The sequence below is a fragment of the Molossus molossus genome, unplaced genomic scaffold, assembly GCF_014108415.1.
Source record: "Molossus molossus isolate mMolMol1 unplaced genomic scaffold, mMolMol1.p scaffold_m16_p_3, whole genome shotgun sequence".
NCBI classification, from domain to species: domain Eukaryota; kingdom Metazoa; phylum Chordata; class Mammalia; order Chiroptera; family Molossidae; genus Molossus; species Molossus molossus.
The window spans coordinates 3,700,096-3,716,249 of NW_023425366.1; the positions used below are offsets into that span (position 1 = coordinate 3,700,096).

The 16,154-nt window shown below is 54.4% G+C and overlaps 1 protein-coding gene across 1 annotated transcript in view; it reads right to left on the reverse strand.

Moving 5' to 3' along the window:
- ITGA2 (integrin subunit alpha 2) overlaps positions 1-16,154 on the reverse strand; it is an 84,989-nt gene that overhangs the window by 51,775 nt on the left and 17,060 nt on the right. The window contains exon 2 of the mRNA XM_036278809.1: positions 8,811-8,931. Coding sequence (XP_036134702.1) covers positions 8,811-8,931 — 121 coding nt within the window. The remainder of the gene's footprint in view (positions 1-8,810; positions 8,932-16,154) is intronic.

Below are 16,154 nucleotides of genomic sequence, written 5' to 3' on the forward strand. Positions count from 1 at the left end.
TCTTACTGTCCAAGTTAAAGTTAAAAAAAAATAAGAGGTGAAAGAAATGCCGGGTTGAGAGGCAGCCTCCTCCGGGCGGCTCTGTGTTCCTGCGATGCAGCGAGCGCGCGTGCATTAGGCAAAGGCCGACGGGAGCCTGGAGGGAACAACGGCATGGTGGTAGGAAGAGGGCTCTGCTCGCCGCATGCTGGGCATGGCTGGTAATGCCAGCAGACCCCAGGCCAGCTGGTACGTGTGTGACGCTTTCCAAACTTGGTCTAACTTATGCGCAGAACAGGTCTGAGATGGGTTTGTGCCCATTTTCCAGGTGGAAGCACAGAGGCCGAGATGAGCAGCTTCCGCAGCCCACGCCCTAGTGACAGCCCAGGGTAACTGCCTCTGCACCGCGAGCTGGTCCCCTTGGTGTCCTCCCCTTCCTCTCCGGCCCGAGGCCTGGCCTGCGCCCAGGCTGGGAAAGCTATCGAACAGTTGGGGCGGGTTCCAGGACCATTAGGGAACTGACGCTGGAGCCCGAGGGTCCGGCCCTGCCTGCTGGGACCGGGCCCCCACTGTGTGGTGCTGGAGGGGCTGCAGACCCCAGGGCCAGGCAGGTAAGAACAGGGGGTGTTCCGAGAGGACCAGACGCTGTCATTTCCCCTCCATCCCACCGCAGCCCAAACTCCCTGAGGAGCAAATGGTAAGTCCCTCATCTGAAATGGGGCGACGTACCCCCGAGCTTCCGGTGCAAAGTCAGACCACCCTGCCGGCTTCTCATCAGCAAAGCTCACGGGCTCCCTGCTTCCTGCTGACTAAGCGTTTCCTGGACTCCGCCCCCTGGGGAGCCGGCTGACTGACAGCTCCTGGGGCACCTCCAGTGGCCATAGGTCACCAGGCTCAGAGCAGGCGAGCGCCGCAGGGCGTGCGACAAAGTGTGAACTGAATGTCCCCAGAATCCGCTCCCGGAATCCGCCCAGATCTGCTGGACTGTGCCGTTAAAACTCTTTTTTAAAAAATATTTTTTCTTTGTTGATTTTTTAGAAAGAAAGGAAGGGGGAGGGAGAAAGAGAGAAACAGGAGAGAGAGCACATCCTGGTGAGGAAAGGCCCCGACAGCACCGGACCTGCTCCCAAGACTGCGACATTCTTATTTAGGTATTTACTCCTCACTGAGGACACCTTTCCACTTTTTGTTCAGATAGAGTGGGGGGGGGAGAAACATCGACGTGAAAGGGACACATCGAGTGGCCGCCACCCACACGACTGACCAGGGCCGGGGACAAACTGCAACCTAGGCACATGCCCTTAGCGGGAACCGAACCCGGGTCTCTCTGGACCGCAGGCCGACGCTCTAACCGCTGAGCCAAACCGGCCAGGGCTGAACTGCAATATTATTAACTTCATCAGCCAGGAAGGTGAGGGCGGCTGCTATTTTTCTTTAATTGATTTTTAGAGAGAGAGAGAGGAACATCGATGCGAGAGAACATCGATCGGCTGCCTCCAGCACGCCCCCTACTGGGGATCGAGCCCACAACCCGGGCCTGTGCCCTGACTGGGAATCGAACCGAGACCTCTCAGTCCGTGGGACGACGCTCAACCACTGAGCCGCACTGGCCGGCAGAGCTGGCATGTTACCCATAAATGTTTATGTGCTCACTGCAGCAGGAGGACAGAGGTTGGGAGAGAATGTTTCGGGGTGGGGACAGGATAGTGAGTGGGGAACCCTGCGGAGTGGGGCAGAGCCTCTGCCAAGTCCCAGCAGCAGGGGGAGCACCCGTGTGCGGTCCCCACACGCCCTCGGGTACAGCGGAGCGGGACTTCTTCCAGGCCGCCGGGAACACCGCTCACCGCTCCATCACCCCGTGGCCAAGCGGTGGTTACGCCGAGTCCCAGTTCGCCTGCCCCGGTGCAACTGGAGAGGCTCCGTTGTTGGTAAACAGTACTTAGGGTGGTTTCTGAGACTCAGTCCAGGGCTGTGCTATAAATACCCCCCTTTGTCTGGCTCTCGGAACTCCAGGGCTCCTTCAACCCTGGCGAGTTTTCTAGGGATTATTGCAAGGGTGCTCACGGTGGCAGGGCAAAACATCTTCTCTCGGAGTCCACGGGCGTCTGGAGACCTCCGGGCTCACAGTTTGCACAACTGCAGAGGCACCGTTTCCCAGGGACGGGGTGCCCTGGCCCACCCCTGACTGTGCACAGTGCACCATCTGGGGGGCTGCCCATGGGGCCGAAGCTACTACGGGCCAGACTGGCCTCAAGGCACTGGGGTCCTTCAGTGAATGCGTCAGTCAAAACGTTCTGGCCTGCGGAGCTTACATTCTAGTAGGAGGAGAGACAGTACATTGAACACGTTGGTAAAAGCCTGGTGGTGGTGACCGGTGCTTTGCGGGACCACCAACGGGATGGAGTCAGGAGTGTGAGGTGCTGAATTCTTACTGGAGTGGGCAGGGCAGGCTTAGTGAGAGGTGACGTTTAAGCAAAGACTTGGGGGAGCTGAAGACGTGAACCACAGGCCCGGGAGGAAGCGGAGTCCGGGCTGTGAGCACAGTAACCGAAGGGGAAGGGGGACGAGAGGAGGCCGGGGTGATGGGACCAGGTCACACAGACGTGTGTGGGGTCGTGAGGGCTCAGCCCTCCTCTGAGTGACACGAGGAGGCCACTGCAGGGTTCTGAGCCGTCCTGCTGGGATCTGGACAACGGGCGCTGGAGGACTCCCGTGGGCGTGGCGGGCAGGGCGTGGCCAGAAGGCCCTTCTTCTCGGTATATTTTGAAGGTAGGGCCAGCAGGGTTTCCAGAGAGGTTCGCTTTTGAGTAAAAACAAAGAACTGATCGAGGACGACCGTAGGGTGTTTGGCTAAGGACCTGGGAGGAGATGAGTGGGCAGCATCGGACAAAGGAGAGACGATTGTTGGAGCCAGACCTGGAGGTAAGAGGAGTGTCCAAGGGTCTGTTTCTCTTGGGGTTAGAAGCCTGTTGCACGTAACACCCACACCGATGCGACGCATTTCAAAGTGTCTAGTATATAAACATGAATATCGTTCCTTATGTAGTTTAGTGCCAAGCCACTGACAATGCGAGGGGACGACGCGAGGGGACGGCGCGAGGGGACGACGCAAGGTGAGCTCTGCAGGGCTGCCTGCTTCCAGGTTGTAGCCTAAAAGGAGCGTAGGATGGAAGGGGTGGATTCACCTGTGAGGATTAGGCGTCTCAGGGAAGGAAGAAGTCAGCTAAACTGAGGTCATGTTTAGCTCTCAGTTGGGAAACATTGCTACTCGGAATGTAATACTGAAACTCTCTGTACGCGGGCAAACTATTTAACCTAAGTCGCAGTCCCCTCATTCAAAGGGGAAATGATTTTACAAAGGTCTTAGAGGCATTGTGAGTCTTATGTGTTTGGCGAAGAAAAAACACTGAACAAATGCCAGGTATTGTTAGTACCAACATGCTACACAACGGTGTTCGATGTCTGTTACAGAACTGAATGTGTCTTCTTCAGTATTTACCTAACGTTCTCCGACAGACAACCCGTAACGCCTATAACACAGAGAGAGCGTAATTAAATGTTCTCTTCACTAAAAAGTCAGAACTGTAATATGAGCTCATATATAGAGGAATTTTTTTTGTTGGCCGTGACACATGCTCATTCTAGTCCCCTTTTCTTCAGAAATAAGCGTAGCTAGTCGTCACTGGACACCCGCCCCCCCCCCCCCCCCCCGTGCCCAGACAGTCCTCGTCACACACATGCCTGCAATGTTCTAACGTATGCAGGTCATAAAATGAGCTCAGATTGTTCTTGGGATAGGCCTGGGGTTAGGTAAACAGACCCAGTGTGACCACCACGAGCTTCCAGGAAATGATTTTAAACAAATCTCCACCCTTTGTGCAACGGTGTGGGATACAGATTGCATCATCTGCGCTTGGACATTCCGTGTGAAAAAGGGGGGACGGCTCCCAAGCAGCTCACCAGCGTGGGAGGAAGAGCAGACCACACGCTGGGAAAACCTTCCCGCTCCTGTGACCATTACAAAGGCTCGAGACTTCCCAAAGCTACTTCCTCAGTATTTCTGGAGCAAATTCCTCTGTGTAATACGAGTATGATAAACAGAGCCAGTAAAAGACTTCGCTGCAGTCTCATGGGTCCCAGTGTAAAAATGTGCCTATAAACTCTCAGAGACACGGGCCGTGCGGAGCAGCTGAGGTTGTACTTTAAAGACAGCGGCACGTGATTTGGGAAAACTCACGCTGGAGCAGCAAGCGCATCGCTGGAGGGAATGAAAGAGCCCAGAGATGCGGTCGGGGCTCCAGAACACAGATTGGTCCGGCCCGTGTGGCTCAGTGGTTGAACGTCGACCCTGTACCAAGAGGTTGCCGGTTGGATTCCTGGTCAGAGCACGTGCCCAGGTTGTGGGCCCGATCCCCAGTGGGGGGCATGCAGGAGGCGGCCCATCGATGTTCTCTCTCATCGATGTTTCCATCTCTCTCACCCTCTCCCTTCCTCTCTCTCTAAAATCAATAAAGAAAAAAATTTTTTAAAAAAGAAAGACATATTGTAAAGAAAGTTAGTCAGCAGAGGAAAACGATAAAACAGCAGCTTCCGAACAAGCAGGTGTGTGTGCGCGCGTGTGTGTGCGTGCGTGTGTGTGCCGCATGCCGCATGTGTGTGCTACGGATGTGAGGTCTGAACAGAAAGGACCCACAGGTATCAGACGCATTCCCAGCTGTATCACTTTCTGTGCCTACAACTCACTGGACTGGTATCAGTAGGAAGGTTAATGTTTAAGCGTCCGCCCCATCGCTACTCCCATGCGTCCTGTGAAACTGGCGTCAAGTAGGAAGGAGCCGGGCACGGCACCAGCTGCCCCAACACACAGGCCATTCTGGGTCCAGTTTCACAGTCTGTTCCTCGAGCCCGAGAGCTATGTAGGCAGCTGGTCCCGCTTGTGGCCCCTCAGGCCTGGGGTGGGAACACCCACTCACCTGGGTCCCGCCACGCCCTGCCACCACCAGGCATGCCCCCTGGGTGCGGCCAGCATGCCCCCTGGGTGCGGCCAGCATGCCCCCTGGGTGTGGCCAGCAGGCCCCCTGGGTGCGGCCAGCATGCCCCCTGGGTGTGGCCAGCAGGCCCCCTGGGTGCGGCCAGCATGCCCCCTGGGTGTGGCCAGCAGGCCCCCTGGGTGTGGCCAGCAGGCCCCCTGGGCGTGGCCAGCCCAAGAGAGACCTCAGGAGGGAACCTTGGCCCTGGGGCCCCAGGCCCTGGGAGAGAAGGAGCTACGAAGAGTAAATGAGCACAGTGAGTGGTGCTGGAATCACAGAGGAAGGGTTGGCACTCACTGTGTCCCTGGCATTATTCATGGCCGGGTGCCCAGCACATAAATCTTCCCCATGACTCACTCCGCTGTCCACTCCTTAAAGTCAAGGCCTGGGGCTAGGAGTCTGCACCTCGCGCAGACCGGCCTGCCGGGGTGGGGGTGGGGGGACCCGGTCCGCTCGCCCCTTCTGCTTCTCTGCTTTACCAGCGAGGCCAGGAGAGGACCAACCCGGCAGCTCCCGTTCCGTCCTTCCCGCTGACGCCCTCCGGGCTCGGCCCACAGTCAGGGGAAGCTCCTCGGGGTAAAGCCGCACCCAGCCCAGACGGTGGTGCCGCCCGTCAGGGCCACGGTCTCGTGCTCGGACATCTTTCAGGAATGTCGAGAGAAGGCCAAGGCAGGATGCAGACGTTTCTGGTGTGCCTGGTCTTGACATTGTCAGCCCCAGAATCTCACCATAAATGGCTGATACACTTGCTTTGTAACAGTATGTTGGCCCGGCCGGTGTGGCTCAGTGGATGGAGTGTCGTCCCATAGACTGAGGGGTCCCGGTTTGATTCCCGGTCAGGGCACAGGCCCAGGTTGTGGGCTCGATCCCCCGTGGGGGGCGTGCAGGAGGCAGCCCATGGATGTTTCTCTCTCACATCGATGTTTCCATCTCTCTCTCCCTTCCTCTTCCCTAAAAAATCAATTAAAATTTTTTTTAAATATAATAATAATAATAATAGCCCTGGCCGGTTTGGCTCAGTGCTTAGAGCGTTGGCCCGCAGACCAGAGAAATGGGGGTTTGGTTCCTGCTAAGGGCACGTACCTGGGCTGCAGTTTGTCCTCAGCCACAGTTGGGTTGTGTGGGTAGCAACCAGTCAATGTGTCTCTCTCGCATAGATGTTTCTCTCTGTCTCTTTCTCCCTCTCTCCCTCCCATTCCATCTGAAGATGAATAAAAAAAATTTTTAAAAAAAGTCCTCAGGTGAGGATAAAAAATAAAAAATAATAATACTATTTTTCATGCTTAGCGAGAACCCTGCAGAGAGAAAGGGGGGTGGTTGGCGCTCACCTCGCCTGCGAGGATCCTGCCAACTTCTGTCCATGTTGGTCTTATCCAACCTCCACCCTGCAATGTGGCCAGTGACTGAGTGTCCCTACAATCCTTGGGAGGCTCTCATACATCTGTACTGATGGCGGCTCTTTCTCTTAGAAGTACCCTTCCCAGCAAATCTGTTCCTCACACAGAATAGCCCCCAGCGTCCTGTCAGCTGTCCTCAGCAAGGCCGGGTGTGGGAAGCAGCCCACAGGGCACTTCTGAAGGTCTGGTTGGCTCCGACTTAGGTCATCTACTATAGTTCACTTGGGAGGGTCCCTTGAGTGAGTCATTTGGAAACAGGACTTTCACTCAGTCATTCAACAGACAACTACTGACGCCCGGCTCTATGCAGAGAGCGCTCGGGTTCCGAGGACACACGCGTGGACAGAGCCGTCCCTGCACCCAGAGGCAGGGCAGAAGGCAGGCAATGAGCACCGAAACAAGGTAAGTTCAGACAGTGATAACTGCCATGCAGACAATCCATCCGCGGGAAGGGCTGGGAGTCACCAAGAGGTGTGGCGAGAATAACTGAACGGTTGAGGAGACGCCGGACCCGAGACAGGGATGAGAACCAGCCAGGGGAAGACCGTGGGTAGGCTGTTTCTTCCGGGGGGACAGGGCCCCGAGGCTGGATGACTCGGTGTGGGTGAGGACAGAGTCCCTGGCGCACAGGGAGCAAGGGTGAAGGCGTAACACGGGCCTGGAACAGCCGGTGGAGACCGGACCGTACGCGAGCTTTCAGGGACGTTAACCTAGTCCACCTGCAGTGGGCAGCCCCGAGGGCTGCAGTCCGGCGGTGACGTTGTGTGAGCCGTGGTTTGAAAGCTCGCCCTGGCTGCAGTGGGAGAGCGGAGAGGGCTTAGCTGAGAGGGAGCCGGCCCTTGAGGCTGGTGGTGAGACGGGCTGTCATCGTGTACCGGGCTGGAAGGGTCAAGGCCTGGCTAGCGGATGAAATACGGGGGACACGGGAGAAAGAGAGGAGGCAGGGAACGGTGACCACCTCAACTGGTGCAGAAAATCAGATCTCCGTTCTTTCTCGGTCGAGTCTGATGCTGCCGTGTGCTAGGCGATGAGGTGGACATGTTTGATACGGGTCCAAAGCTCAGGGAAGAAGCAGGGATGAAAATGTAAAACTGGGGCTCATTAGCCAGTTTATCCGATAGATTCCAAGGTCAGACCACACCGATCCTAACTTCTTGTAGCCTCCTACGGTTTATGGTTCTCAGAGCAGAATTAGATTCTTGTTAGAGATTCTCTCTCTCATCCCAAATGATGACAGTAATTGCTACTTTTTGGGTTTCCGACCAGACTGCCCTTATCCTTGGGGATGGCTGACAGCTCCCCTCCAAGCACTCAGCTTCCCCAGACTCCTGGCACCGGTCACCGCCCGCGGCTGCCCCGTCATTCTCACCCCCAAGACCCAGCTGGTGGTTCGCCTTCTCCGAGAGCCTTCGGAGACCCACTGCCCTCTCCGGCGATCATTTCATTTTGTTCACCTGTCATAGACAGCCAAGCTCCGAAATGTGAGTAGTCTGGATTCTAAATGTTTCTTTGAATTCATTTTTTAGAGCATCAAACATGCGTTCACACAGAAAACAGAAAAGGTTACAAATTATAGTTCTTATCTGACTACATGTGCCCACAGCACCCCGTGGAACCACGGGAAAGCGCTCCGGGGAACCCAGGACCCACTGCAGGGTGAGCCTGGAGCTTCTGCTGCAAGGGGGCGGGTCCGGGGGCGGGTCCGGGGGCGGGTTCCTGGGGCTCAGCTGATTTCCCTGGTTACCACAGGAAACTGGAGCCAGCAACGGGGGTCTTCAGTTCCACACCGTGAAGGTGGTTGTCTATCAATGTTTCACGGTGCAGAGATGTAACCATCACACAGCATTAAGAAAAACTCAGGGCACTTTGGGGAAAAAAGGGAAGATGCTAAACGCACTAGAGAAAGGCACCTCCCTAACGTCTGAATGAAGGGATGCTCGAGAGGACCCTTCTCACAAGAGGACGGGGAGGCTGAAGTAGAATGAAACCTGTGGACACAGCCTTGACGAAGGAGAACGTTGAGGATACAGTTCTAACATCTCAGAAGGGCCCAGGGGCAGCATCAGCTGCTTGAACATCTGCACATCTCAATACGAGCTTACAGAAAAAGAAATGGAGATAAGTCTATCCGTCTGTCTTCTATTAAATGGTCAAAGCCGGCACTATGAATTTGCTGGAGAATATGGAGAAGAAAATGTTCTATCCAGGTTTTCAGAAAGTAGCATCATGCCATCAATGATCAATCTGGGAGTATCAACTTCAAAGAAAAATCCTTCATTTAAAACTATGTGAGGCCCCCTCGTCAATAATATAGTCATAAACCAACACGAACAAGCACTTGCAATCAAATATTAAACATATGTAGTGTTTTGTATTGAAATCACAAAGAAGAGAACGTTCTTACCAGTTGCCTTTTGGGTTGGTAAACTGCTGCACAGCATAACCAAACTGTTCCTTCGAAGGACCAGAAAATATCTTAGCTTCCGGGAGACCCACATTGTACGCCACACAGCAACTCAACAAGCCTAGTGAAACAACAAAATCAGGGTCCATGTTTACAATGCACGAATATACATTTATAATATAATTATCATTTTCTCATTTCTTTTTCCTTTATTGATTTTAGAGAGAGAGGAAGGGAGAGGAGAGAGAGATAGAAACATCGATGAGAGAGAACATCCATTGGCCACCTCCTGCCTGCCCCCCACTGGGGATCGGGCCCACAACCTGGGCATGTGCCCTGACCGGGAATCAAACTGGCGACCTCTTGGTGCAGGGTCGACACTCACCCATTGAGCCACACTGGTCAGGCTGTAATATAATTCTTAAAGGCCACTTTATTTATTTATTTTTTATCCTCACCCGAGGACATTTTTCCATTTTTTGTTCAGATAGAGTGGGAGGGAGAGAGAGGAAGAGAGAGAGAGAAACATCGATGTGAAGGGACACATCGAGTGGCTGCCACCCGCACGACCAACCAGGGCCGGGGACAAACTGCAACTGAGGTACATGCCCTTAGCGGGAACCGAACCCGGGTCTCTCTGTACCGCAGGCCGACGCTCCAACCGCTGAGCCAAACCGGCCAGGGCTTAAAGGCCACTTTAAAAACAATGTGCTTGTTCTTTCTGAAAACAAACAGGACATACAAATGGCCAAGAGACATATGAAGAAATGCTCAACATCACTAATCATCAGAGAGATGCAAATTAAAACAACAATGAGGTATCACCTCACACCTGTCAGAATGGCCACCATCAACAAATCATCAAACAAGTGTTGGCGAGGGTGTGGAGAAAAGGGGACTCTAGCACACTGCTGGTGGGAATGCAGACTGGTGCAGCCGCTATGGAAAACAATATGGTGCTACCTCAAAAAATTAAAAATTGAACTTCCATTTGACCCAGTGATCCCACTGCTGGGAGTATACCCTAAGAAGCCTGAAACACCAATCAGGAAGAATATATGTACCCCCATGTTCATAGCAGCACTATTTACAATAGCTAAGATCTGGAAACAGCCCAAGTGTCCATCAGTAGACAAATGGATCAAAAAGCTGTGGTACATATACACAATGGAGTACTATGCAGCGGTAAGAAAGAAAGATCTCTTATCCTTTGAGACGACATGGAGGGACATGGAAAGTATTATCCTAAGTGAAAGAAGCCAAGCAGAAAAAGACAAATACCACATGATCTCACTTATATATGGAATATAATGAACATAACAGTCTGAGGAATACAGTAGACCCAGACACATGGAAGTAGGGCACAGACTGACATCCCTCAGAAGAGGGGATGGGGGGTGGGGGGTGGGAAGAGATAAACCACAGAACTTATATGCATGTATGCATGACCAATGGACATGGACAACTAAGCCGGGGAAAGGGTGGAGGGGGGGTGGGGTGGGGGTGCCAATGGGGTAAAAAGGTAAAATATCTGTAACAAAAAAATAAATAAATAAAAAAATTCATAAAAAAAAACACACACAAAAAAACAATGTGCTTGACATAATTTTTCTCCTTATCACTTTACTGAGAAACAGTAGCTACCGCTCTATAGGTAATTATCTGGGGCGCTGGCACCTTGCTCAGTACCTCGCATGCGTGATGCATCCGCTCACACATCCTCACAAGCAGCGCTAAGAGATGGTGCTGATATCATCACTGCTTCAGAGATCTCGGAGGTTCCCTGAGACAGCGTGTCTCGCGGGTGCAAAGTGATGAGGGTGAGAACAGGGTTTGAGCACAGGGCTGTCTGACTCAAGAGCTTCAACTCTCCACACATCACCTCCAGGGACTCTAAAGCAGCTTCAGAAAGAGACTGCAAGCCACCCAGGACAGGGTCCGCAGACCAGCTCCTATTTCTGCTGAATCTCCGAGGAGGTCCTGACACGGATGCTTACGAAATTCTATTGAAAACACAGCTGACTGCATCCGAGGGGGTAGAAAAGTCAGCGCCTGGACAGGTGTCTCCTCCTTTCAGGAGGGGCCTTGTGAGGATAAACAGGGAGGGAAGGTGTCATTTCTCTGATTCTGGTGGGAACTGTCAAGGTGCTTTGCTCATGGAGACTTCCTTCTGAAGCTCAAGAAAAGATCATTGTTTTAAAAAACAACAAAGACCAGGAAGGCTGAAGCCTTGGTAGACGGATTTGAAAACACCTTGTTTCTAATGGAAAGGGAAGGAGGGGAAAACAATCCAGGTGATTCCAGCTCCTGCTTTGCACCCAGACCAGTAATGCAGTCTGCCCTGCCCCCTGCCCTTCCCCCCGCCCTTCCCCCACCCTTCCCCCTGCCCACATCGGGAAGAAGAGGGAGCCTGGATGTTGATGCTCTGCCACCATGGCACCCTGCTCCCTGCGGGGTGAGAGCAGGTTTACGTCTGCAGGCCCCAAAGGCAGAGTGAACGCCTTAAAACCGATGTCGTGGCTCCTTTAATACATGTTTTCACAAAGGAACAGGCCCCTTCCGGGCCACACTGAGTGTGCCGTAGTTCCCAGGCCTGTCCCTTTGGGCACGGACAGGACGGAGGGCAAGGCTGGCCATCCCTGCGCCTGCGGTCTCAGAGCAGACTCAGTCCAGGGTTCCAGGAAGAGCGCCCCCGCTCAGGACGCTCCGGGGACCGAAAGTTACCTGGCTAGGTGCCCACACCTCTCTACCCTGGGCCTGTGCCCTCTGGAGGGGGCAGCTCATTCTTATTCGGACACACGGTGCCAGGGACAGAAGAAGAGAAAATGCCTTGAGCTGGTCTTTAGCACCGGGTCTACCTCTGCAGTCTCTCCTTGGCACCTCTTGTTCCGGGGGCCACCGCCCACTGGACTTTCCAGGAAAGAAAATAAAGGAGCAGATTCGGTTGAGAACTTACGTTCAGAAAGCGGGCGTTTCCCATCACAGCTTCGCGTCCCCCCATTGTGCAAACTCAGAAATGCCGCTGAAATGTGTTACCAGTGATCTGACGTTCGGTACAAGCTTGGGGAGGTGATGTCAAAGCGCTCCCCCACTTTTAAAATAGCGAGGGCTGGAAAGACCCTGTAGGACTGTGTGTGCAATGACCTCATTACCCCCGTTAATTAGACCCTGGCAGATCGTGTAATGACGTGACATCATGATGGAGCTCATTTTATCACGTAGCAGTTACATTTTATTATGTATATAACGCCCGCAGGGTGAGCGCAGCGTGTCACCGCTTGGAGGCCGTGGAGCACGGGTCCCCGGGGCCTGCTGGGCGCCGGCCTCAGGAGCTGCAGGGCATTGGCAGGAGGAGGGACCCAGCACGTGCGCGGGCATGCCCGGCGGAGAAGGCTCAGCAGGCACCGCGACCCAGGGGAACACTTCAGGGGACAGCAGAGTCCCAGGGACCCAAGAGAAACGCTCTCCCTAAACCAGGCATTGGAGAGACAAGTTATGATCCATCTGTCCTGGGGCAGGAATGTCCCTCCATCTGTGGGTCTAGGAACCTAGAAAACAAGTTATCTGCTCCCCAAATACGGCGGGGTGACAGGCATGCCGTAGACATTTCTGTTTCAAAAGGGAGACAGGAGAAGGAAGAAGGGTTCTCGGTACCAAGGAGGCTGGACAGGGCAGGGCAGGCTCCCCTAGGTCGCTAGGCCTCCGGCGTCCTCTGTGGCTCGGGGCTCTGTCCCAGAGGCTGCAGCAGCTCGGCTGTCCTGCATCTCGGCCGTTGGTCCCAGGTGGAGCGTGTCTGCTGAGAGGACGTTCCTCAAAGCCTGCAGGGCTCCAGGGGCGTCGTGGGAGCCACGCCAGGGCGGAGGGCGCCGCTCCTGCTGCCTCTGCGGATGCGGGAGAGGACCTGGGGTCCCCCGCCCAGCCCCTTCGGGGCACGTTTAACTGTTTCATTAGCTTTCTTTATTTTTGCTTGCCGAGGGTCTCTCAAATCGTTAACTACTGTCCTGGTGTCTCGTTCCTCTCGCACTTCATCGCATTCAGCAGGGGGACACTGGGCCCCCCTGCACGGATGCTTGGAAATCCCTCCGCCGAGTGTCAGGTCCTGGCTGGGAAGTGCGCTTTCCACGCAGCCTGGGACACGCGAGAACAGGGTCGCCTTCCCTCCGGTTCCCAGGCACAGGCCTCCGTGATTCTGGGCTCTCCCCGAAGGGCTTCGACATTGAGGTGCCCCCCCCCCCAGGGTCCGAGGCAGGCTTCAAAGGCCCTCTATCCCAATAAGCGAATAGTCACAGATTGGGGGGACTAGGACTAGAAAGATCTTTTGGGGGGCGCACCATTCAACTCAATACAATGGGTATAAAAGAATGTACGGTCCTGACAACTGTTTGGCTGGGCTCTAAAAAATGAATTCAAAGAAACGTGTTCACACAGAAAACAGAAAAGGTTACAAATTATAGTCCTTATCTGACTACATGTGTCCACAGCACGGGAACCACGGGAAAGCGCTCCGGGGAACCCAGGACCCGCTGCAGGGTGAGCCTGGAGCTTCTGCTGCGAGGGGGCGGGTCCGGGGGCGGGTTCCGGGGGCTCAGCTGATTTCCCTGGTTACCACAGGAAACTGGAGCCAGCAACGGGGGTGTTCGGTTCCACACCATGAAGGTGGTTGTCTATCAACGTTTCACGGTGCAGAGATGTAACCATCACACAGCATTAAGAAAAACTCAGGGCACTTGGGGGAAAAAAGGGAAGATGCTAAACGCACTAGAGAAAGGCACCTCTCTAACGCCTGAATGAAGGGATGCTCGGAGGACCCTTCTCACAAGAGGACGGGGAGGCAGCCAGCAGCCTGCGGGAGGGCGCAGGGGCTCCCCGGGACAAAGAGCAGGCCCACCTGCTAGCTGGAAACCAGCCGGCTCACCCGCTCCGTGTCCCCCCTGCAATGCTCCCGCTGCGGGTGCCCCGTCCTTCGGACCCCCTCGCGTAACCCCGTGAGACCTCAGGGGAGCCAGCCTCTGCTCACAGCGCTGCTGCTGAGTAATGATGTCCTTTGTCTCCGACGCAGGACCCTCCTGCCGCGTCAGCATCCCCGGCAGTGACAGGCTCATGCATGGGCTTGTACACCGAGGAAACCCAATGCCAGGCTCCAGGGGTGGAGAACAAAGAATTCTGCAGTCGGGATGCTGGGGACTGAGTGACAATGAAAAGGGACACTTGCTGAGAGTTTGCAGAAACCTTGGGGAATCTTCCTGCAAGGGAAGACAGGATTGGAACACTTCTCATTCACATTTTAAGCAGCAGAGAGGCCCCAGCTGCCATCCATTTGCCAGTTACCCCGAATTCCTACCGCAGAAGTGGGCAGACTTTCCACGGCCGGAGACGAACCAGTCACACCTCGCGAGGCCCACAGCGCAGGCTGTGGGGAAGCAGCATCCCTCCCAAGTCCATGCGCCCAACCCCGACCTCCATTTGAAGACAGAAATTTTAGGGAGGAAATGAAGGTTAAGGGAGGTCAGAAGGTGGGCCCCCATTGGACAGCTCTGGGGTCCACATGAGAAGAGGGGAGTAGCCGTGTGAGCTCGCAGAGAGCACACAAGCCAGGACGAGAGGCTCCCAGAAGCCACCCCGATGACCCCTTGCTCCGGGACACCGTGAGGAAATAAATTCCCCTCTTAAGGCAGCTCCAGGGCTGAGACGGGGACAAATCAGACCCCGGACGATTTCAACGGATCATTCTGCCCCTCAACGGCAATTCTGTCAACACATAGGTGTGCCTATGTGGACACGGGAGAGGTGTGCACTAATGCCAGGGCTAGGATTTCAGGTGCATCTTTCGTGCGGAACAGGTGCGTGTGAGACACAGGAAGTGTTCCAGTCTCGGACTGTGCGGGGCGGGGTGGTTTGAGGCCCTTTCACACCTTTGATCTTGCAAGAAATGAACATTTGCAAAAGCCCACTGAGATTGCTTGTCAAGTCCATTTATTGTAACTCAGAGCTTCCTAGCAGCTCAGTCGATCCCCTTTTTCTATAAGGACTTTGGAGGGTGAGCTGCCATCTGGCAGACTCACCTGAGAGGACACCGCATACCCCTAGGCACCAGCTCTCAACCCAGCGATTTCTCACGTCCTCCTTACACCCCTTCTACGTGAGAACGGACACTCGGGGACGTTGCGATGCATTTCGCAAGGCAGCACCTGATGAATAACCTGCGGAGGAAGAGCGTCTGCCTCAGACCTGAGACGGTGTTAAACAACAGGCCTAACCAAAGTCAGTACTTCTCCGACTAGACCTCTGTCCACGTGTGGTCAGGGTCTTCCCTGACACCCTCACCTTCTTCTGACTCCCTCGATACGCACCATCTGCGTGTCTGACTGCGGTGTACCACCTCCACGTGGGACTCTCGTGTCCAAGCTCTGTCTCCATAGCCGGACGACCCTGCCCCCGCCCCCACCTCTTTAGCTCACTCAGCTGGCCTCCTGCCAGAGAACATCATGATCACACCCACTGCCTTCTCATTTCTGCGTTAAAAACGCGGGTCTCTCCGAGTGTGGGGTTGGAGGTCTGGTGGATGAACAGAATGTAACATCGAGGTGTGCATTCTCATGGCCTGGCCAGCCGAGGACCAAAGGATGCATGAGAATAGATGAGGTGTGCATGATGGGTTTGGAACGACACCCTGATGGATCAAAGTATGCATGATAAGGCTGGGCCGCCACCCTGAATGTACAGTATACGTGTGAATAGATAAGGTATGCATGATGGGGTTGGAACACCACCCTGAAAGCACCCAATGGGCTTATTGCCCAAGTGTGAATGAATATGTTATTATCTCCCCTGAAAACAGAGACGGGAAGTATGCTGGGCTTGGCTGTAAGGTCAGCAGAGACATGATCTCAAGGACTTAACTACCTAAAATACCATGTAACCTAGGGAACCACTTTGCAAATAAATTGGGCTGCATCCAGAGATCTGGAGCATTTGCTCCCTTGCGACGCTCCCCCTCACTCCGAGCAGTGTCTGCTTGTAGTTCATTGCGTTGCGATGACCCCCTGCAGGCTGAGAGAGTCGGCATCCGAGCTGCCTTTCCTGTCTCCCTGTGGTGGCCAGGCTCCCAGTGGTCCCATCTCCTGGTACCCATGCCCTGAGGTGACCCTCTTTTCTTAGTGAGGACAGCCCCTATGACTTCGAACCAAGAGAGTTGAAGATTCAAAACACAGAATCCAATGTCATAAGGTGCCACCGTCGCAATGACATGACATTGTCAATTCCATCTCGCCAGCAAGCTCATTTCTGTTGGCTTTGATGCAGCACAGAGGCCCAGGTGGCGGAGAATAGAGAGCGGCTGCCAGC